This window comes from Apteryx rowi, unplaced genomic scaffold, assembly GCF_003343035.1.
Source record: "Apteryx rowi isolate R43461 unplaced genomic scaffold, aptRow1 scaffold_157, whole genome shotgun sequence".
NCBI lineage: Eukaryota > Metazoa > Chordata > Aves > Apterygiformes > Apterygidae > Apteryx > Apteryx rowi.
This window is the reverse complement of record NW_020447830.1, coordinates 1,138,418-1,163,310: the sequence shown is the minus strand read 5'-3', so window position 1 is coordinate 1,163,310 and position 24,893 is coordinate 1,138,418. Positions and strand designations below refer to the sequence as shown.

The following is a 24,893-nucleotide window of genomic DNA, read 5'->3' as shown; positions in this document are numbered from 1 at the left end:
CGAGGAGCCACCGGCACGTGGGCAGCATGTAGCCTGCCCTGCCACCAGGTGCCCACGGGCCCTGGCATGCTGCAGACCCCTCCGTGTGTGCCATGGGGAGGAAGGTAGCTGCTGGAAGACGAGGCAGAGGCCCTGGGAGCTCTTCCTCAGTCTTCTCCCCTGCAGCCCCACAAACACCCCKACCTTTTCAGAAGCTAAGGGGTTAGTGTGGAATCTCTTTGCCRTGTTCCAGGTCAGTAGTGGTAGCAGTCTCTGTCACCTTGGACCACTGTTGTTTTCATTTCAGTGTTGTGAGGTAGAATGGATTTGTAAGGCAAGCAAGATATTTGCAATTGCTACCACTTGCCAGAGTTGCAGGTCTGTGCTAAAAAAAGCAAAGTCCAAACGAGCTTTAAGCTAACACAGCTCCATCAGCCTTACTGGCCTAGAGCAACCAAGCAAGAATGATGCCCTGCACTGAAATCTTGTGGGTGGAGGTGTGCAGTAAAAGAGGTTCTTCATTACACTACAGGAACTCCAACTTCTCATGCAAGTGATACAAGCTAAGCAAAGATCGACAACTGGAAACACAATTCTTTGCTTTTAGGGAAATCTCCTAGATGCCAGTTTGAAGAAGAAACAAAGACCTACTCAGGCTTTTGCCATGAGCTAAATTCACCGGACCTTCAGMTACTGTTTGCATTTGTCCACAAAACAATTTTTCTCCTTGGTACAACACTGTGTATAAAGAAATCTGAGATACAGTTTCCAAAAAGCACCATTTCTCTAGAGAAATTCCAGATGACAAGTCAGGGTTATAGCAATCCCCCTCTTGGAGGATARGAGTTAAGGGGCCTTGCTAGAGCTGGCCTGGTGTTTAGAGGTACAGATCAAACTAACTCTCAGGCTAGAAATTGCAGRTACTCAGTGCTTCAGGGTAACTTCATGCCAGCTTTATTTAAGAGCCTTAGAAACTCATGCTTTCAACATTCAGCTCCAAYGACTGTGGCAAAGCTGCCTCTATTAGACATGATGTTTGAGAGAGCCAAGAGAGAAAACACATGACTTTATTGCAATACAGACACTGGGAAAAGGAACTAACGAAAACTATAGTCCTTAGRAGCTTGGTTTTCTTATTGTTTATAGCCCATGGGCTGACTGCAGCATTTGCACTTGGGAGATAGTTTATGCCATGATGATTACTTTTACTTGAACTCCAGGAGTCCCAGAAAACTGCACTGCACCTGTAGCTATGGCTGCTTTCATCCATTCTTGTGCTGTATTCCTGCATCAACTCAGAGGCAGGAAGATCCAGAAATGTGAACCACAAGCCTGTATTAAAAATGGATGAGTTAACTCAGCTTGGAAGACAACACAGKAAAGACAAAGCTGCTCTCTGAGGCTGTTCTTGCCCTTGTGAGAGTTTTCCCCTTCCAACAGTATAGCAACAAGCATCTGGCCCTGCAACAACTGTTGCTGGTTTTGCTGCTCTGTTCAGAGCATTATCTTGCCCACCRTGTCTTCTCTTCTGTGTCATGGTSGTGCATCCAAATCCCTGTATTTTGGAGGAGAGTTGTTTCACCGTCTTGATATAAGGAGCTCCCAGAATTAGATGATTTGAAGAGCTGCAAGTTCCTGGGCACTTGGGGACRTGCAGTTCTGGACAGAAGTGCTTTCTCTGCCTTGAGCTGCTAAGAGAGGACTGTCTTGTGTCCCGTGCTGTGGGGTTCCTATGAATGCCAGTTTGGCCTGAGCAGTCCCTATGTCAGGGACAGCTTCATTTGTCAGAGTTTAGGAGGTTTCCATATGATGGTCTGCTGATGAAATCTGTTTTAGGCTTGTCCTTTTGGGCATCTTTTTGGAAGACTGACACTGTCAGTCTTCAGATCTCAAGAAAAACGGAGCAGGTGAGCACAGGTCTTCAGAAAAGGGGCAGATACTGACATGTTTGTAGAGTGACTGCAGCTGTATTCTTGAGGCATTTTTTCTGTACTGATGAGATGATTTGGACTCTGATTGTTACTCTCAGGGTGAGGGGCTGGYGGGGCCAGGGCCCAGCCCAGGTGCAGCTGGGATGTGTTCCTTTTCCAATGCAAAGGCTCAAAGTAGGAGCAACCAGAGGGAGCAGGGCCAGTCCCTGCCATCTTTCCCAACCAGCATGTTCTGCTGTCAACAGGCTCTGAAGATGCAGGAGAGCAGTGTAAAACCAGCTTCCTGATGGAGGATAAGAAATCCCTGGGCCTGGCCACCAGCAGCCTAGACAGATGTGACAGTGTCGTTCCAGAAGGCCTTGGGTGAAGTGGGACATGGACCCAGTGAGCCACAGATCCCAGTGAGGCCCTACAAGGGGACAGAAGCTCTSCACATAAAGACATGTCCCTGATATGGAGTGCACAGGGTGGGGACACTTCTTTCCTAAGGGAGAGCAGCTCCATCCCCTTCTCTTGGGGCTGGGGACAAACTTTTATTCTCAGGTTTCAACCGAGAACTAGAGTATCAAGGAGGGCCCAGGTGCACCCAAACCTCCCTGTTTCGACATCCTCTGAGACTGGACACCATCACAAGTCCCCTTGTATGGAGAAGTCAGTGTGTGGTTTGGCAGGGCATGAAGACATGTGCTTTGTCAACATACGTAAACTGAACAGCGCCAGAGTCCATGTATGTTTTTGTAGTGACTAATGCCAACTTGCAGTTCTACCCTTGATTTTCTTGGTGTTTGGTGCACCAGCCCCTGGAGTCAGGGGATTTATGAGAACATCACTGTGAAAGCAAGAAGAGCATTTTCCAGCTCTTGCCAAAGAACCAAGTGGGCATATCTAGCCCTTGCTCTTCATTCAGCCTGATTACCAGATTTCACTTCCATCTCAGAGTAATTTCCRTTTCCACACCATTATATTCATAGCCATCCTGCCTTCCTGCCCGTGCTCCTCACCAAAACACAGGAAAACTCTGGTGCACTTGGATGAGCTTCTCTCTGTCTTACCCCTATGCTCATTGCTGCATTTCTTCATTGTCCCATATTTTCTTTTCATTAATAGGGCTGAAAAAAGGCCCACTGCTGTTTGTTTTCACTTCCTTTGCAAAGTCAGACTCAGTTTGGCTTCTGACAAGTCTCCTTCTGCCTCCATGTCATTACCACTAAGAAAGAGCTTTCTCAGCTGGTTAAATCTTTCTTTCTATTCCTGATTGCTCTTCTATTATGTTTCTGCTAATCCACTTAATGCCTTTATGTCTTTTGCCAGTTGTTGCAATGTCTTATTACTCCAGATGTGGTAAAGACAGTGCCTGCACTTGTGTTAGAGGAAATGACAASGTGATTTCCCCTGCAGCTTTGGTTGAAGCTTACTGCCCTCAGCTAAGAGGCAGTCACTAATTTTGAGCAKGCTTCTAGCCTGTTGCCATGAAACTCTGCCAGCCCAAACTCCAGAAAGCAACTGTTCCTGGTGCAGAGGTGGAGTGGGCAGAAGCCTCTTCTGGTGAATGTGTCCCACCACTGGCACTCMCCCGTGTTTTCTTCACAGCCCTAATCCTTGAGATATCTTTGTGATCTTCCTCATCTCTATCAGTGAWGGCACTGTCTGGCACAGACCCCTGATACCTGCTGCTGACTGAGGGTAAAGTAATTCCAGGGTAGGGGCAACTTGCTGTCCAGCAYCACCAAAATTATGTGGAGGAGAGGATTTAACCAGGACTTGCCTGGATGCTTTCATGTGATGTCCCTCTGCATGGAAGCTTTGTATAKCATTAAGGGGGAAAGAGATCTGGAGAGAGGAGAAATGAAGGGGGGGAAACYTGAGGGCAGACATGCTTGCATGAAATGATGGCAACTCCTCTCATAAATCTTGCAGATGAATAAGGAKCAGCCACATGGCTTCATTCCTGTTTCTCTGTCTCACACATGAACTACCAAGCAGGGCTTGCAATTTTATTCATCTTTATGGATTTTTTTGTCATTTKTTATATAAACCTGGGTAATTTATGAACTCGAAAACTTTCGTGGGGGACTCCCCTGGCTGGAGCAGCTTGCAGAAGGTAATTGGATCTGTAACTATCCTTTGCCCATGGTCAGGTCCAGCCAGATAATCAGGCATGTTAAGGCATAAACTGTTAAAAAATTATTTGTTTTGCTTTCAACGTTCATATGCRGACTGGTCTTTTACAAGTTGTATTTTAAAATTTTTCACTGCAAACTGATGTCTTTTGAAGTCTTGAAAAATACTGGACTGAGATTTATCCCCCTACAACTCTTTATCTTCTGCCCATCATGGAAACGAGGACAATGGTTAAGACAATGGTTCCAGCAATTCCACCAACTGTCAGTCCCAGGATGTTTCCATGGACCTGCATTGACTGACATCTCTCACCCGTAAAGAAGAAGGCTTGTCCTGATGGGCACCTGYGAAAATAAACCACAGATTCATGTGTAGCAGGGATTGTGTCCCACCCTATAGACCCACCTATAGGTCCCACACTCACTGTTCTGCATGGGCAGTTCCCATTAGAGAGGTTCACATCACAACATCCCCACCTTGTTGGAAGGCTATTTACATCCCCTGAAAAGCACCACAGAGAGGGTTTTCCTGGGGCTGCTAGTAAAAAACAGTCACTGCAGTGAGGTGTTTTGTTCCTGCTGTTGCCTGAAAACCTAGTAGCTCAGATCTTTGGGGATTGTAGCTCTGAATACTTATCACTTGTGTTACTTAGTTCATAAGAAAATCGAGGCTGACAGGGGAGAGGTCAGTGGTACCTGCAGCTTGCTTTCCCTTTGATATTCACACAGACTCCATCATTCTGGCAAGGATTTGGGTTACACGGGTCTTGCAGATAAGGAAGCCAGTCTTGAACAGGCTCAGTATCCTGGGCTGCTCTCTTGTGCCGTTCGAGAATGAGGCCTTCCGTGATGGAAGATTGTGCAGGCTCTACAGGGACTTCAGTGTTATTGAGGTGAATTAGATCTTTTAAAGAAAGAAAGAGGAGAGAAGGACGTCAGATAACAGTGAGTGGTTTTATTCTATGCAGTATTCTTTGTGTCAGAGCTTCACAGGCTGCTTTGTGGACTGGAGGAGACTCCTTGTCCATAAGCCCCTTAGAGAGCTCTTGCTGTGCCACAGGAAGTACTGCATATTTAAAGCACAAAATAGAAAATAATACTGAATATATGGTAACTAGTTAGGTAAATCAGAAGCATTTCCTGCTTTGGAAGACTGTGATAAGTGTGACTGCTCTTTTTGAAAACAAACACAATGGAAAAGGCTTTTTAATATGTTCACATGCCTAGAAATGGAGATAGCTACTGGTTAGGGTGCTTAAAGGTGCCTAAGAAGTTAACCCTCAATAAATCATTGCCATTTAGATTCCTCTGAACTCACAAACACTTCAGTTGATATTGCCTGCTGAAATTAAGGTGAACGAATCCTTTTAAAAGTTCTTCCTGTTAGAAGAGAAGAGGGCTTAGAGACTGGAGACAATAGTTATTTGACTGAGCATGTGAAAAGAGATAGATAGAAAAGAGACAGAAAAGAGATGATCCACTTGTTTTTGTAAGGAGAAGCTAGAAAAGAGTCTTTACCATGAAATTCTGCAAAAATAATCAGATCATCATTTTTCAGGAAGCTTCTCCGTCTCATCTGGCTGTGGGATATGAAGTTATTCCACCCCCAGTCTATACTTCTATAGCAATTGCATGAGGCATCAAATTTTCCAACAATAGATGGTCTCTCCCATATTAAGGTTGTGTTARCGTCTGCAAAGAGAGTATGGGTGAGAAATGAGCACCATAAAATCTTCCAAACTGGAAGTATGACATGACTTTTACCCCACATTAAACAGGATTTAKGCTGCAAAATCAAGTTCAGGGCTCAGATGCCCAAAGAAGTCACAGAGCACTGACAAACTATGGGTGCCAGCAGGTGCTTAGAAATAGTCTACATGAGGACTCTTAGCCCATGTGAGGGCATTTAAATTCCACAGCTCTCCTTTCATTGAGGRCTAAACTAGTTCAAATTACTTTCCCTGTTGTCACCAACTAAGAGCACCCTCCTGCAYAAGGACACCCCTCAGCATGGCTGAGTGCTCACATTCAGCTTTTAAGCACCTATGGTTTAGAGTCTAATGGGTTTTGTTCRTTGCTATGATTGTGTTAAAAAAAATCATACCTGGAATTTAAAACTTCCTACTGAAAAGGCATGTACCATTGTTCCACTGGAAAAAGTAAAGACGGATGGAAACTCATCGCTAGTATTTTATTCTGCAGCAAATTCAGTATTGTCCTTTTCTTATTTCTTTGAATTACCACACCCATAGGGAATCCTAGGCCTGGACATAGAACAGTGGTGCTACATGCGATATAAATCTGGAGCTACAAGACAGTCCCTATCTGAAAGAGTTTGTAGCCTGCAGTCTACACCCAGCAAAGGGAGATAAGTTTCAAATGCTGCAGACTGATCTCACAGGTGTTTGCAGGTATTTTGTTCCTTGAATACAGCTACAGTGTGAACCCTATGCTTTCAGACCATRTATATTCAAGTTAACTGAGCCCCCAAAATGTAGTTTTAACTTAATTAATGTTGTATTAGCACTGGAATACAGCACCCTGCTGACATTGCACTATCATGTGCTGACGTAACACTCATCATATTGGGCACTAACATGAAAGAGCACAGAAACTAGGAAATACATTCTCAAACTGCAGATAGAATGGGATTTGGCAACTCTTTGRCACAGGAGAACTGTGTCAAACTCAGATAGTCAAACTCAGACATCCCATGGATTCTTCATAATAACAACAACAACCCTCTTTGCAACACTTTTCACATCAGATGGCCTTTAATAGACAGGAATTCYGAGTCATACACAGGGAAAAGGCCCAAATCAGGAAAGGCAGACAAAGYTGCCCAACTTTTGAATCCTGCACTCAATCCTGTGGCTCAGACTCCTTAGCTTTCTTTTTCATCATTTTTTCCATTTTCATGCAAACACCACTTACCTGAGATAACATGGTTTTTGCCTGTGGTGAAGCTTCTACTTGCGGACATCCTTTTCAAGATGTCAGGATCCTGGTCCAGCACTGTGAGGATAGCCTGGCGGTTCAGAGCTGGCCACTCCAGAACACCGTCGTTCTCTCCACTGCAYAAGTGAAAGGCAATCCGAGTGTAGCCACTGATTCTGGAGTGGGGATACAAACTTATGCCATAGCCATAACCCTCAGGGCTATAAAACCGAGGGCTTTGAATAACACTGCTCGATGTGTTTTGGAGGATTTGGCTGAAATTCCGAATGACCCACACAGCCGTGGGACAGGGTGTTTCTGTGAGCGTCACATCATCGATAGCAATCCCACCAGATGAAGAGCTGGGGTCGCCCTTTAGTCCTTGGAAGAGGTATCGGAACTTCTTTTGAGCATTGAGGGTTACATGGGCAATTTTCCAGTTATAGTCATTATCCGCTTTTGTAAAAGAAAAGCAAAACTGCCATCAGCATGATTAGTCATATTATGAAGCAGCTTATTCCTAGCCATCCATCCATCCAAGCTGCATTTTTAGGCAACTGGTTTTCTCACAGAGTCCTGAAGGCTAGAGATCTTAAGTTGCTATTATGATTACAATATACTCACATTACAAGACATTATCATCTAAATGCCTTGGACACATTGTATTAGGAAGTATGCAGATATTAGTGAATGACAGTCTCTAATTCAAAGGGCAAGATGCTAAAGGCCAAGACATAACAAACAGATGGGAGTAAGTATCCCAGGATGTTGGAATCAAGTATTACCACCAGTTTTTCATGAACTTGTCCTTCTTCCATGAAATTCCAGCAGCTCAGTATAGGCAGGTTATCACGTCTTGGGTTTTGACAGCATTAAATGCATAGTCCCACGGTAGCTGGATTTGTCCTATGCAGCAAAATCACCCAAAGTGGGAACTCACATTTCCAAAATTACCTGTATTTTTTTCATTTCTGGCCATATAAAAAATCAGCCTGGGCTTCTTATTGAGTAATGTGAGCACAGGTATTTACATGTCAGCAAGTCAGCGTCAGATCATATTATGGCCAGTGGAAATATAGACTGATAAAACTCCAGCAAAGTTTGAGGTCCCATTCATTAAGTGCAACATAATATTATCAGGAAAGTTGTGACTTCTGCTGTGGACCACCTGAATTGCACTATTAAAAGCCACAGTTTCACTGACGCATACACTTCTGCAATACCAGAATCATTAGCTGGATTGCAAGATGCTCTTCTGGTAGGTTAGGGAACACCTTTTGAATTCTGAGCCAATTCACCWTATTCCTGAACTCAGTAAATCAACCTTTCCTCTCCCAATATTTTGTATATTCCTCATATTTCCAGAATTACCTTGAAAGGTTTGGATTTTCCTCATCTTGCGAACATTTCCAGTGCCATCATCCTCTTTGACCCAGATGACCAGCTTGTCGGAAAGGCTTCCTGTGATCCTATAGAAGAACTGGAGGCACTGCTGAGTTCTCTTTGGATAAAGGATTCGAGACTCTAGAACTGCCACCTCATCTGCCTGGCCAGAGCTGGTACTGAAGTACATGAAATAGCCAGCATCTGGGAAGAAAGTGCAGAGTATCAGTGTCTCTTCCCAGCTTTCCTGCTAGCTGCATAGTAGAAACCAGTTATTTCAACCCCACTCTTTTAGTAGGCCTAAATGTAGTAATTGACATAAATAGCAGAAGGAAACAGTATATGATAACCAGTTAAGATAGAACAAGGTAAGAATATGACTAGTAGTTTAGCATATATATGTTTGTAACTCACTGCAGGCTCCTTATGTCAATTTTGTGTCAGTTGCTTTAGCTGGAAGTTAGATGCCTCAGAAATGTCAAAGATRTGAGACAAAAATGATATAGGGCCTTCCACACAGAGAAGGGTTGAAGGAAACAACCTAACTGCAAGTAACTAGTAGACATAATTATTACTTGATTTAGATTGAAGATAAGGTGATATGTTCATATGCTATTACCTTATAAAGAATAAGATAATTTTGTATCAGTGATTAAGATAATAAAAAAGGGTTGGACACTGAACTAGCACTCTCCTGACCTTGAACATGGAGAAGCTCCTTTTTACAGCTTGTCCAAATACTTTTCAAAACTTAGCTCCTCAATTTGGGGATTTGGGGTAAGAATTTTTACCCCTCTAATTTAATTCCCCACTAACATTCTCTGAAGTGATCTTTACGTAGATTTGAAGTATCTACCTTTATCCTTATATTTACCTTTGTTTTCATTTGACATTCACAAATTCACCATTTGCACACATTTCTTATCTTGGTATCACACGACCTTGTCGCATCTTATCTGTATTGTATTGCTCTATAGCTATTCATTACAGTCTATGATTACACTATTAAGTGAAATTCTTTTAGCTATTGTGTGAAAGCCTCCTCTTCTTGGGGCAGGTTTCTTGGACTCTCATGGTTGCAGCTAGCATCTGGGGCGTCACCAGTCAAACCTGCAGTTGCATAATCACAGTACAGCCACCTGCATGGCCAGTGGAGCTCTCAGAGCTATTCTGTGTTTCATGTTCCTTCTAACCAGGTCTGGGGAATATTCTCTGTTGCCTCCCACCTGGTAGCAATGCTTTGATCACATACCCTATGGAAACTTTGTCAAGGGTGCCTAGTTGCTTTATATGCACTGTTAAGCAAGTAGGATCTATGATTACTATTGCTCCAAGTGGGAGACAGGGCTGTGAGCCTTATTCAGGTGCCTAACTTTGTTGTGGAGTGTGTTATAGTATCAAAGCCCCAGAGGAACTAGACTTTATCTCCTTTTTGTTAACAAAGAGAAACATTAACAAAGGCAACATTAAGCACCTATGGCAGACAGTCAGGATATGGTCTTTGGGGACTTCAGCAAGGGCATACAGGGATCAAAGCAAAAGTCTGGCTGCTAGGTCCTCTCTCTGACCATTAAGCTGTACTTTCCCTTCCTCAGGTAGGCCAGGAAAAAGTAAAAAACACTGGATTGGCGACTGTTTGAGCTAAATATGGTCCATCTGTGTTAGAAACCTAAAATTAGCCCCCACTTGAGATAGCTGCAAAAGCAGTTCTCCAAAAGTATCTAAATTCCTGATGGAGTTAATGAGCCTTTGAAGGCCTTCAAAAGGAGAGGCACTCCCTAACCTSGCAATTCATTTAGGCACTCTGGAGATCCTCAAAGGCACCTACCTCTCTCCATTAACTCTTCAGGGAACATGGTTACTTATTTTATGCTAACTGAGTCACTAGATGCTAAAGCRTAAGTGCAAGTTAAGTACTTATTTTAGACAGGCTCAAACCCGATAATATCAAACAACTCAGCTGAACTCTTTTTCAGTAACAGTTATATAATGCAAAAAAAAAAAAAGGAGAAAGAAGGAAAAATATTAGAGGAAGGTTAGGAGCATGTTCTTGTAGAAGATGTCAGATGGTTTTCTTGAGTTATTTTTCATTCTCACACCTGATTGATAACTACCAGCATTATGAGAGGTTGAGGCTCTGTTCTTCTTTCCAGTGACTGGTTCAACATAAGGAGAATAGACTCTCTTCCTGATGACAACAAGTCAAATTCTTCCCTCATCRAAGAATAAAAAAGCACAACTGAATGTGCTTTGGGCCATGATTCTTTCATTCTATACTTAGGCAGATTTTTCCACTAAAGTTTCTTGAAGTCTGTAATAGTTTCTGCTGACTAAATAATGACAAATCATGCCCTTGCTTAATCTTTACTTTCACTTGTAAACGAGCAACCTGCAACTGTGACTGGAGCTGACTCCACCCTTTTTGAAATTCTCTTCCTTTGAAAAATGTCAAATTAACATTTTAAAAGAACATTATCACAAAACGTGACTTTCTTCTACCTCCAGAGCATGTACTCCTCAAGTTTAACTTATTGTTCACTTTGCAAATGCAGCATTTATCAGTGGTTTATGAGTGCTATTTCATTCTTATCATGTAGCAGCATAACTCTTACTCAGACTTTGAAAGTTGCAGTAAATCCTCTTCCAGGCTATATTTAAAAGGACTCCAGTTCAGATGGTTCTTTGTTCCCTTTTATACTGCTGGTCTGGAGAACACTGCACTATGTTCAGAAAGCTTAATGATAACACTAAAGAGAATATAAGCTCAGACTCACAGTGCCAAGACATGTGAAAAGGAAAGGGACTTTTTGCTTAACTAGAAACATTACAGCTAAGATGTCTGCTGGATAGTCTCCTGAATGTAGTCATCTAATATTYTGTTTTCAGAGTAGCCAATGCTAGCGTTTCTCGAGGGTTGACTACAGTGATAACATCTTTAACAACTTCTCTAAACCTTCCTTTAAACTGAACAGCCCAGCACAGACATGCACAAGTGACCATTTCCCCAGCTAACCCCTTTTCTATGGRTAAGTGTTCTGTTACTTGGCTTTACCTTTACAACGCCCAGCAAGTGTGTGGTCTTCTTGCCCTGTAGCACTGTTCTGTTGATGGACCCAGTCTAGGTCATCTCTGGTGCCTTGAATCATGCCACAGATATTTTCAAACTCAAAAGCACACTGGTCCAAAAGAGTGTGAGTGGAAGCTGAAAAAAACGCATACATGGTTACMCCCAAAGAAGTATCCCATTTAAAACAAAATTTGGATATTTCTACTCTGGTTTGTTTTTTTGTTTATATTGGTATAGATATCATGTACAGAAGACCTGATCACAGCAGATGTGAGTCCTAAGACAAGGATTCAAGAGAAGAAAAGGTTAATTCCCAGAGGGATTCCCTGCGTAAAGATACCACGATCCCACCACACTGCAGAAGCTTAACAAACTTGCATGTATCAGCTGAAACAGAGTGACTGCTGGTGGCTGTCTCTGTGCCTGCTTGTAAGTCTTGGAGACACAGTCACTTTATGAACAGTGGTGTTGATTAAAGATGTTATCATCCCATTCCTGTATTTAACTGCTGGAGGTTATCAGTCTCCATGGCTCACCTGGGTGCCTGGATTCAGGAGCATGGTTTAACCCACTTCAGGCAAAGTCTGTCCAGTTAGCTTAGGTCAATTCAGCTAAGTTTGCCTGCAAGTGGATGTTCCTGTTGGCAGAGCTGTGGGGACGATAATTTCTTGCTAAAAAATACAGGTGGTGATGACATCTTTAACCAGCTGAGTAACCAATGGCAGACTCTAGACTTAGCCCATACCAGGTGCAAAATTATGCATCTGGTCTAAATTTCAGTAAAAGAGAACAAAGCACAATTGCATTCACCTCACAACAGAGGCACAGGGAAACTGCCCACAAACCAGCAGAACRCAACTGTGTGTCTGAGCCCCTAGGAGCAACATGGAAGGGAAGATGGAATGAACTGTCTTTCATTGACTAATTGGACTGTTACAAAAGTAATGACAGTTGGCAGAGCCAAAGAGAAGCCAGAGCCAAGGAAGATATGAACAATCTGAGTCTCTGCACCACAGGCCCTCTTCAGTATTGCCTCAAGAGCACCTGAGAAGAATTTTCTTGTTTTTAGAGACTTAAGGGAGTTAAATCAGGCAGGTTAAAGTGTAAATATAGGAAACAGTTTGCCATACTTAAATTATGACTTACTGCAGTTATACATGCGATTGAGTCTTTCCAGGTCAATGGCACTGAAGTCTAGACGTTGCCCAATGATGTTATCAAATGCTGGTATTTTCGCTGTGATTGTGGGGATGCTCTCATTTTTGTTAAATGAAAATGGTGCATAGTGCATCACTGATTCATAGTCATAGGGGGTGTTCAAGTCAGTGATGTAGCTGTCATCATACTTCAGAAAGTTGTGTTCCTTTCCTGCAAAAAGAACAGAAAAGTGGTTCATTCTTAGAGTAATCAGAAAAGAAATGGATTTAGCCAGGCCCCTTGRATACAATTCTCTGAGGTAGAATTGATATATCCAAAAGCRATTGCTTTCTGATAAAGGGTTCAAATTCGATGTGATTTGTTTATGAGGTAATTTGAACACAAAACATCTTTAGATTGCAGTTTCCTGCCCCCACGTGAGTTCTGTAAGTTCAAAATCAAATATAAGCTAGCCATAAAGACCTATGATATATTGGAGGTCAGATTAGATTGTCTAATGGTCCCTGGTAAACATCCTGAAGGAATAAATTTAAAGATGAATATACTCCATTCCAGATTCTGTGAACATTRATGCAAAAATTTCCCAGGATATTAGATCCCATAGGAACAAGGAGGAGCCCTTCACTCATCGAGGGGACAGCAATGGCAGTTCTGGAGTGCCCCCAGCCTCTGCTGTCCTTCAGTGCAAAAAACAYGGTATGAATGTGTGAAGGCAATGAGGTTTTACCCTAGATTGATGGTATTGCTACAGTCACACCCATTTGCATGTTTCTGTTTTATTAACCAAAAATTTTTTCTGAAAAGTCTTATGGAAACACGTTTCTTGCGGTTCCTTGGTGAAATCATTTCTTTTAAGAGAAAGGGTTCTTTTTTCACTGTGGAAATATCCTCTGAGGCAGAGAGAGGGAGCATTTCACACGCTTCAGTGTGGAAGTAAAGAGAGATTCCCAGCATTTCCACAGATAATATTTCCAGAATATTTGGGTTCATTCTCTCTCCAGGAAGAAACAGCACATGACTGTACGCAGTGGATAATTGCAGCTTCTCTGTGTACAACTGCCCTTCCCTTCTGGAGCTCTATACTGAGCACAAAGGTCTTCAGTTCGAGGCTCRAGATTATGTAAGAGCTTGGGGGTTATTTTCTTACAGATACTTGAACTGGACCTTTTATCAAAAAGGTTGAGAATCTTGCTAATCAAGTACTATTGCTTTTTATAGCTGGGAATAAAATCTTGGCAAAACACAGCCCTATGTAATAATKCTGTTCTTTAAGATACTTATCAGTCAAAGAGTAACTTTTAGATGTTTTTAAAAGAAGTAAACCCTTCAGYGAGAAGGCAACTTCATTTCCTAGGCTTTCCTGTGTGTTTTCTCTGAAGTTTAATAAGCTTATTAGCTCTTCTGTCAGCAGGAACATGAATAAGAGATCTTTTTTTCTAATCAGCCAGATTTTTGCACTGAAGTTTATGGAAATGCACTATGGTCAAAACTGTTACCATGCTATTAAATTTGGGTTTTCAGATCATTAATGAGGAAACAGATGGACAGACAGACACACCAGCCTTATATTCCCCTTTAGAGGAGCAGATAATATTTCAGGACAAGGTAAAAAAACCCACAAACCCAGGCTGAAGCGCCTTGCCTGAATGAAGACTTGATAAGCTGTTTGTGTTCTTGGGGTTTGTGCCTTCCTCTGTAGCATAGAGTAAATCCAGGCTATGCTGACCCAAACACAGTGGAATTCATCTGACCAGAGTGACTCATCTCATGGTAACGCAGTCTTAGACATGCATGCTTAACGCATGCTTAGACACACAGCTCATTGGCAGACACATAGAGGCAGACGTCTATGTTGAGATGTATTAGTCTGTGAGCTGAATCCTAAACCAAAAGCCACAAGAAACAAATTCTGCCCATTGGCTAAATCCAATGCAAACTAGGTCATCAGACTAACCTTTCTGTTCCATCTCCAATCTTTTAGTTCTTTCAGATAGCTACAGTTAGTTTTCTACCTAATGTATTTTCCTCACTGGAAAATAGGATTACGTAGTATGGATGGAAACCTATAGAAGGTAGGAATCGACTGTAATGATATCAGACTAGCCCCAGGACTTACTACATTCAGAATAATGCTACACTGAAGTGCATCATCTGTATCGTTCTTTTGGTGTTTCATTTTTGTGGCTCCTGAATACACCACAAATAAAATGAGAGCATCCAACAAGGTATTTTTGAAAATAAAGAAAAAAAATACCTGCATTGAGAAGTGGCACTGTTTTGTTGAGCTTTTCAATAGCTCTGTACAACATGAAGCTCATAACAATCCATTATAAAACTCTTGGTTTAAGAGGTGGTTAGTTACAGTGCACAGGATAATGGGTCCCAAAAGTCAGGCTCTAGATATTATTATCACCACCRTCATCATCATCACCATGATTCAAGTTGAGACCAAGTTAGTAATAAGGTGAATTGGTTTTAGTGCTTTTCATAATAATAAAAATCACGGTCTGCAGAATCATCAACATCCACATCCCATCTACTGCTCAGCCACCTCAAAAGAGAATGCAGTTACCAAGCAGAGGCAGGTATGAATGCACATAGCTGTACAGCTTGGAGCAATACAAAATAACAGATACTGCACTTAGAGGTCAGAAGAGATAGCTTGTACAGCAGTTCTTATCTATCCAAGTGAGAACATAGAGCTCTCTGGATCCTATTCATTTGCATGTTGTCACGCTATGTCACATGTATTTTACACTTATTTGCAAAGATGGCAAGTGCATAACCCTGAAGACCAAAATGATCTGTTTGTCCACATGAAGCACAAGCAATAGCAGGGCAATTTAGCTGCRCTGGTGTCACAATGCACCACTACTGGGAGCAAGAGAAGAGTTTACACTTGGTGCCTTTGCTAGCATGCCCTTAAGAATGTTATAGACTACCATTCACTCTTTTTCAAATATGTTATCATTAAATAGTAAGGGAGACAGACCTCAGAGGAGACAAAAGGAGAAACTACCTAGGGACCAGGAGGACTATAGAGAGTTTGCTGAAACTCAGAAAGCTACCAAATCTGATGAAACTAAACATGAAACCAAGGATCTGCAGAGACACAGTGGGCAGGAAAGAGTGGGACAGAACCCTATTTTATGTATCCCATCTGATCTAGTCTCTTTGAAGCTTCTTTATGTACAAAGAGAATCTTTCCAGTTTCTGGAAGACCTGAGTCTCTGAGTATAAAACCCTTTCAGACTTTGAGAGGACCTGACATTAAAGAAGAGGGCGTGGCAGAGCCTTAAAACTCAGGACAAGTTGGAGTCCCGCCACACCATCCCAGAAGATCATATTTCACATTACACAGCAAGAGAGGAAACAGTCTCTTAGAGAGGGAAAGTGTTTTGTTCAAAATCAGAGAGTAGACCAGTCCTGTAGCCAAGGGGCAAAAAAGCCTCCTAACTTGCAAGGAGCACTGCTCTCCTCTGGGCTTAGATTGTTCCTTATCTTCCACCAGAGAAACTCCATGGAAACCATGCTTCATCTACAGATTGATATACAGGGGGTCTCAGGTGTGGCCCCATGTCACTAAATTCACGTCTTTAAGAAGGCTTTAAAAACTAGGRGGGAAGATACCGTCAGTCTGCACTTCATAAAATTTGGCTTGAAGATCAAAACCAACCTGCAAGAATTTCATCCCACCAGATTGTCACATAATCATCCCGGTCCATCCTTGACTGCTCATGGTAAAATCCCAAAGCATGCAGGATCTCATGTTCCACAATTGCTTTGTAGTCACACCCTGACCCAATAGAGAGGTTCTGTCCAGTCTGCTGGTCTCCCACCATGGACCAACACCTGAGAAAGAGATTTCATTGYCTATTAAGTATTCTTTTCTGCATTTAAGGTCCCAATCTGCTCACTGGATTTAAAGTAATATCAAAAAAGATTTAAATACAAAACAAATATATACATTATTATTTAATTGTTGACTGTGTGCCYTGATGCTCTGCAGAATGAAGGCAGCCTGAGCCCTGAAAACTTACTCGCTATCACATGCATGAGGCCAGCATGTTACATACCCTCCATGTTAGACAAGGTCACCCCTGATTTTTGAGATCCGCAGTTTTGTCCTATATCAGCTGCTGTTTTGCCAAGAAACATGACAAGAAACAGTACATAGATAGAAACAGCAAACTCATCAGGGGAGACTGAGCTTTCTTYCAATCACCTGGGCTAGAGAAAAGATCACCAGTAGCTGGGAGGTTTTAGCATTATTTGGTCCTTTTTAAGAGCAACTATACAATACATTGGCCTGGGGTGAGAAAACATATCTTCTTGTGTAAGGATCCAGCCCCCTCTCCACAGCTTGGCAGATGCCAAGCATGCTGAGGAGGAAAGGAGCTCCTCGGGCAGTTCACTGGGGACTTCTTGATGTAGCCCAGGAACAAGTTCAGAGAATATACACAGAGGTTGTTTCACGCACCAGTGAAATGGAAACATCCACAGGTAGGAAAGTAGCAGCTGCTGAAGACAACCCAGGAATGGCTGGGATTCACCTCATCAAAGAGGAGCCATCTAAATGTTAGATGCCCATTCCAGGTTCATCATCTCAGCATCCTCTGTGGTCAGCAGAAGGAGGCAGCTGCTTCTAAACTATGTGTCTAAGAAAATGAGATGAATTGTTCTCTTGGTGGCCTCTTTTTCTTCACTGACTATAAATGGAGCTTAGACAACAAGCCTAGACTAAACCTTCAGACTGTGGAAGTCAGATGAGATGAATTCCAACTAATTCTGCAGAGCAAAACTAAACAGGAACTGATATAACCCTTACCCATTTTCTTTTCTGAAGAATATGTAGGTTGTCTCTCCTTCATATGGCTTGAAATCAATGCAAGACTTCAGACGGAACATTTCAAGTGCTTCAAGAATGACTCCTTTGGCATTCAGATCTGGAAAACATATTTCAGGAACGCATTTTTAACATACTGCAGATCACTCACCCCAGAGAAGTGAGAAGTAGACAGAGATATACATGTGGGACCAAAGGAAAAGTGATCGAGTTTGATTAAATTATATGTTTTTACGATAGGTGTAGAAGAAAAATTTCATCTTCAAGTAAAGGAGCAGTGTTGTTATTAGTGAATTTTAATGTGGGAGAGCCCTTCTGAAAAAGACAAATTTTTTCTCACAGTGACTCCAGTGCAAACAGGGTTTGGACTTAAAATCTGAATAAAGTRTCTGCATTACCTAGGTTATCACCCAGAATATAGGGAATGGGGAACTTCCATCTGTATGTCTCATTTCTTAGKGCATTTCGCTGATTTTGCTGAAAAGAGAATTAACAGCTGATGATGATGCTGTTGTAGGAAGATGGGTTGATTTGTGCTGAAAATACAATTAGGACAAATAATAGCTACAACATTTTKCATTACTTACTGGGAGCAAGATATCCCCCTGAAAGAGGTCCAGTCCAGCAGCTGAAAAGCAGTATAATGAAAGACAATTGAAATGAAATATCAAATATATTTTAATTCATAAAGCTTATTGAACCTATTTATGAACTGTACACGTTTTATGCCCTCAGGCATTTACAGAAAATAAAGAAGGATCAGCCTCTCTTTACACTGGCTTCAAAGTGAGAGCAGCTTCTACTCAATATTTACTACTCAGCAATGGCTGCTTCTGGGTGGCAGAAATCTGGTGGTCTGTGTGATAACCTCTTGCTTGTTACCAGCCAGTGGCAACAGTCACATGATGAAACAACACTCTAGAGAACATAGCAATTTGTAATAATGCATCAGTAAGCAATATTGTGTAGTATACCATCAAAGGACATRTGGAAATTTGCATTACAGGGCRTAAAAAATTAGAGAAAGAAGGTACRGTGTCTTGTGTCTTTTCCTTTTGATTACCTTACTGCTTATATAGAGCTCAACAAAACATATAAGCTATTGTCCACTTTGTTAAATTCTATAAAAATCACCTATAAAGATGGGGGGAAACGCTAGTGGGACTCCAAAGCCTTTCCTATTGATACAGCATATTACAGCCTCAAGTGAAAGACATCTGCATCCCTCATTTATATAGAGTTACAACCTGATGCCCAGTTTCATCCAAGCCTTGAAGTGCCTTGAAGCCTAGGATAAYTTCAAGAGTCTATGCAAAACAGCCTGAGGAAGATAATTTGGAGCCCACTTCATTATATCTGTTTATTTCTCGTGTTACCATGGTCTTCTCTTCCTGACCATCAGTCACCCGCCTCTTTTTTACTATGCTGAAGCTTCAGCTTTCTGCTTACGACTTTCTCAGAGGGACTGCATGAGAATTTAGACATGAACTCACCTAAGTTTATGTCTGGAATGTCTTTGACTATCTCACCAGTATCAGCGTCTTGTGCTGTAAGATGGACAAAAAATAATGCATTCAGATGTGGTGACACAGCAAGCAAAAGAAAATGCTTCAGTACTCAAAACAGCTCAGAGTCCTTACCAACTTCACTGGAGAGATGCTTGACCTGAAAGAGAGTAAAATACAGCCAGTATAAGGTACAATAGGTCTCTGGAATGAGAGAGAACTGTAGAAACCAGGTTTCTACTTACAGAGATTGGAGTAACATAAGCATAATATAATAGGAGAGCTAGGCAGGGCAGGAAGCTGGTGGAACCCATTTTTGCRATGGAAAAACAAACTGGTCCCTTTCATCTCTTGCAATTTATAGGGCATGCCACTGAGCTTTTCACAGAACATCAGCCAACCAGCTTTAAGCTTTCCACCTTTGTAGCATGGTTTCCCTGCTAAATGACACGTGATGGCATTGTTATTATCATTTACCTAAGTCCACTTTGAAGGAATGTTACAGATGGGAATKTGATAACTTTTGATCTTCAGTCCACATGGGTTTATTGGCACTGCAGTGGTATTAGAATTTGGCCCCYAATTGTTTTCAATTAATAATTAACACCACATTATAAAACTTAGAGATAAGAGAGAAATAATTATGAACTCTCTGGCAGTGGTTTCCCAAGGCTGGTTCCATCCCAGGACTGATGCCCCAGCACACGACATGCCAGCCCTGCCCTCCAGAGATGGTCACACACACCAGTAGCTCCTTGGCCATTCAGCTCAATGCCCCTTTCTTTTCCTGAGAGTTTCAGAGAGGATTTAGACCTTACAGGTAGGAAAGAGGAGGTAATCCCACTCCTCATCATGCTACCCTGCAAACTTGAAAAATGATTGAAAATTTTTGTTCCGCTGTTTGCTGTCTTCTTTTTGAGGGGACGTAGGTCAGGGAGGGCTCATGGGCTAACTGAGATCTGAGATCTGAATCAGCAGGAGAAAATGTTATTGAGGCACATGTTATAAACCTAACAAAGTGAACATGGTCTGTCGGACCCACCATCCCCCCACTACATGGGATCGTTTCAATAGTGGCATCATTCCTTTCAGATAACTCGCACATTTTAAAAATATTGTCTTGAAGGTGATATGAAATTATTTAGTTTCCTGGTCCATCCATTTTCTTCTTTGTCCTGTTTTAGTCCCCTAGTTCTTCACTTGCTATTTAACCTTTGTATTTCAACTGAGAATCAACCAGCAATTTCCCCCATCTATACAGATGATGCTTATAAAGTTTTACAAAGTGGACAATAGCTTAAATGTTTTGTTGAGCCCAACCATGCCTCAGGGTGAGTTGGGCAGGAGCACTGGCAATAAAGAAGAGTAAATGGGCTTGATTGGCAGTCAATCTCAAATGCTTCTGAATCAACTGGACACTCTCCAGTGCCAGCTYAAGGACTGCAAAACTTATGGTCTGCATGGGATGGGATTGCACAATAGTGCAATTCTCCTTCCATTCATGATCATACAGTCTCCTTCTGTGGACAACTCCCACTACCTAGAAAGAGCTAGAAAGAGCTCCTGTAAACTCTTGATGATCCTGCTCTGGGTGGGATTTCCAAGGTAATGGCTCTCTGGAGACTCACTTTTGTTCCCAGGAGCAGCAGCCATTGACCTCTCCCCTGACTCAGGGAATGAACAGCAATTGGTTATTCTCTGCCAGTACGGCCCCAAACAGAGCTTTTAAGATAGGAGCCCCTTTTTGGTAACACATGTACATCTAAAAAGACTCCATAAGAACGAATGTAAGTTTTTTGTATAAATATGGGGCCTGCACATAGCAAAAGGGAGAGAGAGGGAAGTAGAAGCAAAGAAGAAAGGAAGGAAAGCAAGCAGGTCCCAACCTGACACCAGGGACCTTGACTCCACTTACCACAAAATTTAAGGACAGGCATCACCGCACTTTACTCATATGAGAAAGTGAAGCTCTCTCTCTCTCACTCAGTGTCTCACACTTTTTCCTTCTCTTTTCCTAATGCTCTCAGAGACTTCAATCTTTAGCCAGTTGTCCTTGCTGTAAATTTCTTTAAATTATAATTGGATAGTCTTCCAGATTCTGGGAGACCCCTTTGTCAGAGGAATTCCTGGGAATATAGCCCCTATTTGATAAAGTTGAGAAYTGCTAAACTGAGAAAGGACTGACTAAAGATATGATTCTTTGTTCATAGTAGAAATGCTGTATTACCAGCAACTGTTTTTAAGGAACCCTATAACAAAATGTGTGTACTTGTACATTCCTGTACTTTACTTTATTTTGGTGAAATAAGACTCTGAATTTATGAATATCGTGATCTGTATGTAAGTCTCATTGGGAATTTGGACCTTAGCCTGCATGCTTGCTRCCCTCAACCTTAGAGATCCCAAATGTGCAGGCATCATTTAAACTAATTTCCTCAAATCAGTTTCATTTTTGCAGTCTCTGTGTGTGCATGTGGCTCCTAGTCACGTGCAAAAGCCCTACACATAAGACTTAGAGAAGCATGTCTCAAAGTACATCACGTACAAGCTGTTTTCACAGACAAGCAAAGAGAGTCAAAACACAGCACAAAGACCATGATTTGTAGATGTGTGGCAGTGCATGTGAGAAAAGAACAAAAACCTGAAGCCAAATCGGAGTAGCTTGAAAAACACTTGTTTTTAAGTTCCCTTAACTTAAAGACTACCCAAAAAAGTAAAGAGGATGTGTGAAGATCAGTCATTCTACACAGGCATGTGTTTGAGGTTACAGAGTACAATTTTTTTGGAGCCGCCTCATGTTATAGTAATGCAATACAACATATTCATATAGCACCTTTCGTGCACAATGTATGCATCCCCAGTTGCATCCCCAAATCCAACCAAACTCCATACTGTTTTCTTGAAAACTTGTCGATAATGTTAATTGGGTCTAGAAGCAGATAAAGCATACCATTCTTTAGGCAATAACCTAACATGATGGATACTTGGGAGTGAGCATCAGAGAAAGCTGAACTTGTGGAAGCTGTAATGGCCATGGGGGAATGTAAGATCTGGAAACAGGATCTTGGAAAGTCAAGCACTGGTGCTCTTGGCTAGGCGAGACTGGACCGAGAGACTTCAAACACAAAAGCTGACAAGGAAGCCTTGTCAACAGCAGAGAKAAACAAAAGGAACAAAATGTAGGAAGAAAAAAGACTGGATACAACTGAGAGAAGAACTTTGCTACTTGGGCCAAAATAATCTATGTTGAGCCTATGTGTTTACTCTCTTAAAACTAGCAGGGAAGCTTAGTTCAAAGTCTTAAAATGAAGAAGCCACAGAACATAGCTGCTTAATTGAAGTAGTGTATTTTATCTGTAATGGATGGAMTTGTAGTTGCTTGCAATTGCAGTGAAGAGCTTCAGAGCACTTCAGTGATGGACTAGGACTTCCGATGTAATCAAAGGGGTGAGATCTGTAAGAAAAGATGATTACAGCAAAGAATGTAATGCATGGCGTATAGTACAGTTCCTTCGTGTGTGTTAGGCTGACTKTCAGGGGCGAGTAACAAAGCAACAATAACTCATCCTAATAGCTCCAGAGGCTGCAGAAGTGCCCAGGAAAATAGCTGAGAGGGGAAACTGGAGAGGCAGAGAGTAGCAGACATGCGTGGAGCTCCAGCTTGTGCCTTTGTCAAGCACAGTGGGGGATCTTGGGGTTACTGAGTTCAGATAGGAACTGGAGGGAGACTGGGGCAAGCGAGGAGGTTGCTTGGGTCAGAGATGATCTGAAACTGGGTTGGGAGGTGAGGAGAGAGGGTGGAAGGGCTTGTGAACAGGTGGGAGGGATGGGGCAGACCCTCAGTGGTTATACAGAGGCAACCTGCAACTTTTGTCAGAGGGTAATGAAACACTGCCTCTGGTCTCAAAATGAATATTAAAATGCAGAGGCTGGACCTTTATAAAGGTGACCATATTGAATTTAACATCTGGAAATTAAGCTGAACCAGATCATAACTGGAGCCTAACTGCAGTCTCCTAACAAGGCTTTCAGTTTTGTAGATACCATTTCACCAATGCTTGCGGGCTCACTGGCTTCCACGTCACACAGAGGGACTGAACTGCCCTCAGTGAATTACTCCTGGTACAAAGTGCTGTCAGGGAAAGCAGAATCAGGCCTCAGCTGCTTTTCTTATTGCCAAAGGGGACTTGGAAGAGTTGCCAAATGCCCTACATAGCCTGCATAAAAGCTGGGCCTTTCTGTATGCCAGGAATGTAGACTTCCCTTTGCGTGTTTATTAAGCACTACACRTTCCTGGTTAAAGATTCATGGGAAGCAGTTTTCCCACCTTGCAAAACTTTGCGCAGTTGCAGAAGTGTTTCCATTCTCCAGTGCAAGGAGCAAGAACTTTGCTAAACTGTTTCATGATGAACCAGGGAGAAAGCCTCCTGCCAGGACAGTCCCTAGCCTGGGTCGCAGGCTTGGCCACGTGGGGTGATTCTGGCTCATGTGCCATTGCCACCACATTCACAGCAGACTCCAAACTGGCTTCTTCTCTCTGAGACAAGTGCTCTCACCACTGTGTTAGAGTCAGAACTGGTTTCATGATCATTCGTTTATGCACAGTGTTTCCACTTTCCAGGCACTGCCGTTGCCCAAAGGAAACTTGTCCCAGAAGAGTGATGGGATTTGTCTCACCAGTCATTAGCCATCAGTGATGGATTGCTTTGCAGCAAATGGAGATCAGCACATCAGAAGAACAAKTCATTGCATGTACCTTAGGATGGGCTGAACTGCTCCCCAGAGGTACCCGTTGCTCTCTAATGAACCACAGGGGAGTCTAGAAAGCTCAATTTTGGACAGCTAACATGAGGTGAGATGAACCCAGTCATCTGAGATGGGGCTGTGTCACAGAGGACAGGCATGCACAGTCCCTTTGGCCTTCTCAGAGAGGTGCCTGCGTGCCAGGACTGCACTAGACGGCTCTTTTCCTTCTTCCTCTCCCCTGCCTCTTTTGTCAGAGCAGAGCAGCTAAATGCGTTCCTGGCAAAAACTGCAGCCTCAGGAAAAAGGCTTTCGATCAAAAACTCCTTCTGTTTTTCATGGTCCAATAAACAACCCCTTCATTTTCAAACCAGGATTTTCTTAAGTAGGAAGTGATTTGGGGGTGGGTGCAAATAGGAGCACCATTAAGTAAGCTTATTTTCAAGATACAGAAGTATAATCTGTCCTGATAATCTGGTATTCCAAGATCAGAGAATCAAAGTTATTCAAAGGGTCATGCTGGGCTTTCAAAAATCCRGGCCCTTAAATCACTAGGCATTTGAAAACCTGGTCCCTGGAATAGATGACTCTAGATGTTTGTTAATCAGCATCATCTTTTGTGCTTTCTTTACAAACAGAATACTATGTACGTGCTCTATTCCAGTGGGGATTCTGATAATACTATACCTTCAAAATCTGCAAAGATGAAAAGATCATCATTTTTAAGGAATTTTTTCCAATGCAGCTCCCTGTGTGTCAGGAAGGTATTCCAGCCAACACCTGGGCTCATATAACAGTTGCAGAAAGAAGAAAAACTTCCAGTGATTGATGGTTTGTCCCACTGCAGYGTGTCATTTCTGCCTGTTGTGCAAATATATACAAGTAATTAAAGCTGATCAGCAGTCAGCCTACTAGTGTTACATGCAGAACAAATCCAGCCCAGTCTCCTGGCTTTCAACATTTTTCTCCAGCTTGAGAAAACCTTTGCATTCCTATATTTCTCCCTGATGCACTTTGACTTACCAAATACTAGTTGCTTTGGGTCTGTAGTAAAGCTAAGGCTGAGGGACATCCTGTGGATTACATCAGGGTCTTGATCCAAAACAGACAAGATAACTTGTCTGTGTCCGGCTGGCCATTCAAGAAGGCCATCATTCTGACTGCTGCAGAGATGGAAAGTAATCCCCATGTAATTCATGTAAGGTGAAGTATTTCTTCCATGAG

The 24,893-nt window shown here is 42.3% G+C and overlaps 1 protein-coding gene across 3 annotated transcripts; it reads right to left on the bottom strand.

Moving 5' to 3' along the window:
• Window positions 1-3,956: 3,956 nt before the first annotated feature.
• Window positions 3,957-24,473, bottom strand: MEP1A (meprin A subunit alpha). 3 transcript variants are annotated; one of them, XM_026059427.1, is made up of 14 exons: window positions 24,357-24,473; window positions 19,062-19,086; window positions 18,915-18,968; window positions 18,009-18,049; window positions 17,820-17,898; window positions 17,404-17,521; window positions 16,252-16,427; window positions 12,564-12,785; window positions 11,403-11,552; window positions 8,339-8,554; window positions 6,965-7,423; window positions 5,549-5,722; window positions 4,727-4,934; window positions 3,957-4,375 (listed from the first exon to the last, which is right to left on the bottom strand). In XM_026059427.1, the coding sequence occupies exons 1-14, from the start codon at window positions 24,387-24,389 to the stop codon at window positions 4,228-4,230; spliced, it is 2,103 nt and encodes a 700-aa protein (XP_025915212.1). In that variant the 5' UTR covers window positions 24,390-24,473; the 3' UTR covers window positions 3,957-4,227. The 3 variants fall into 3 exon arrangements, with proteins under 3 accessions (XP_025915212.1, XP_025915213.1, XP_025915214.1); XM_026059428.1 differs by lacking the exon at window positions 24,357-24,473 and adding an exon at window positions 23,254-23,269; XM_026059429.1 differs by lacking the exon at window positions 24,357-24,473 and adding an exon at window positions 19,172-20,007.
• Window positions 24,474-24,893: the final 420 nt, after the last annotated feature.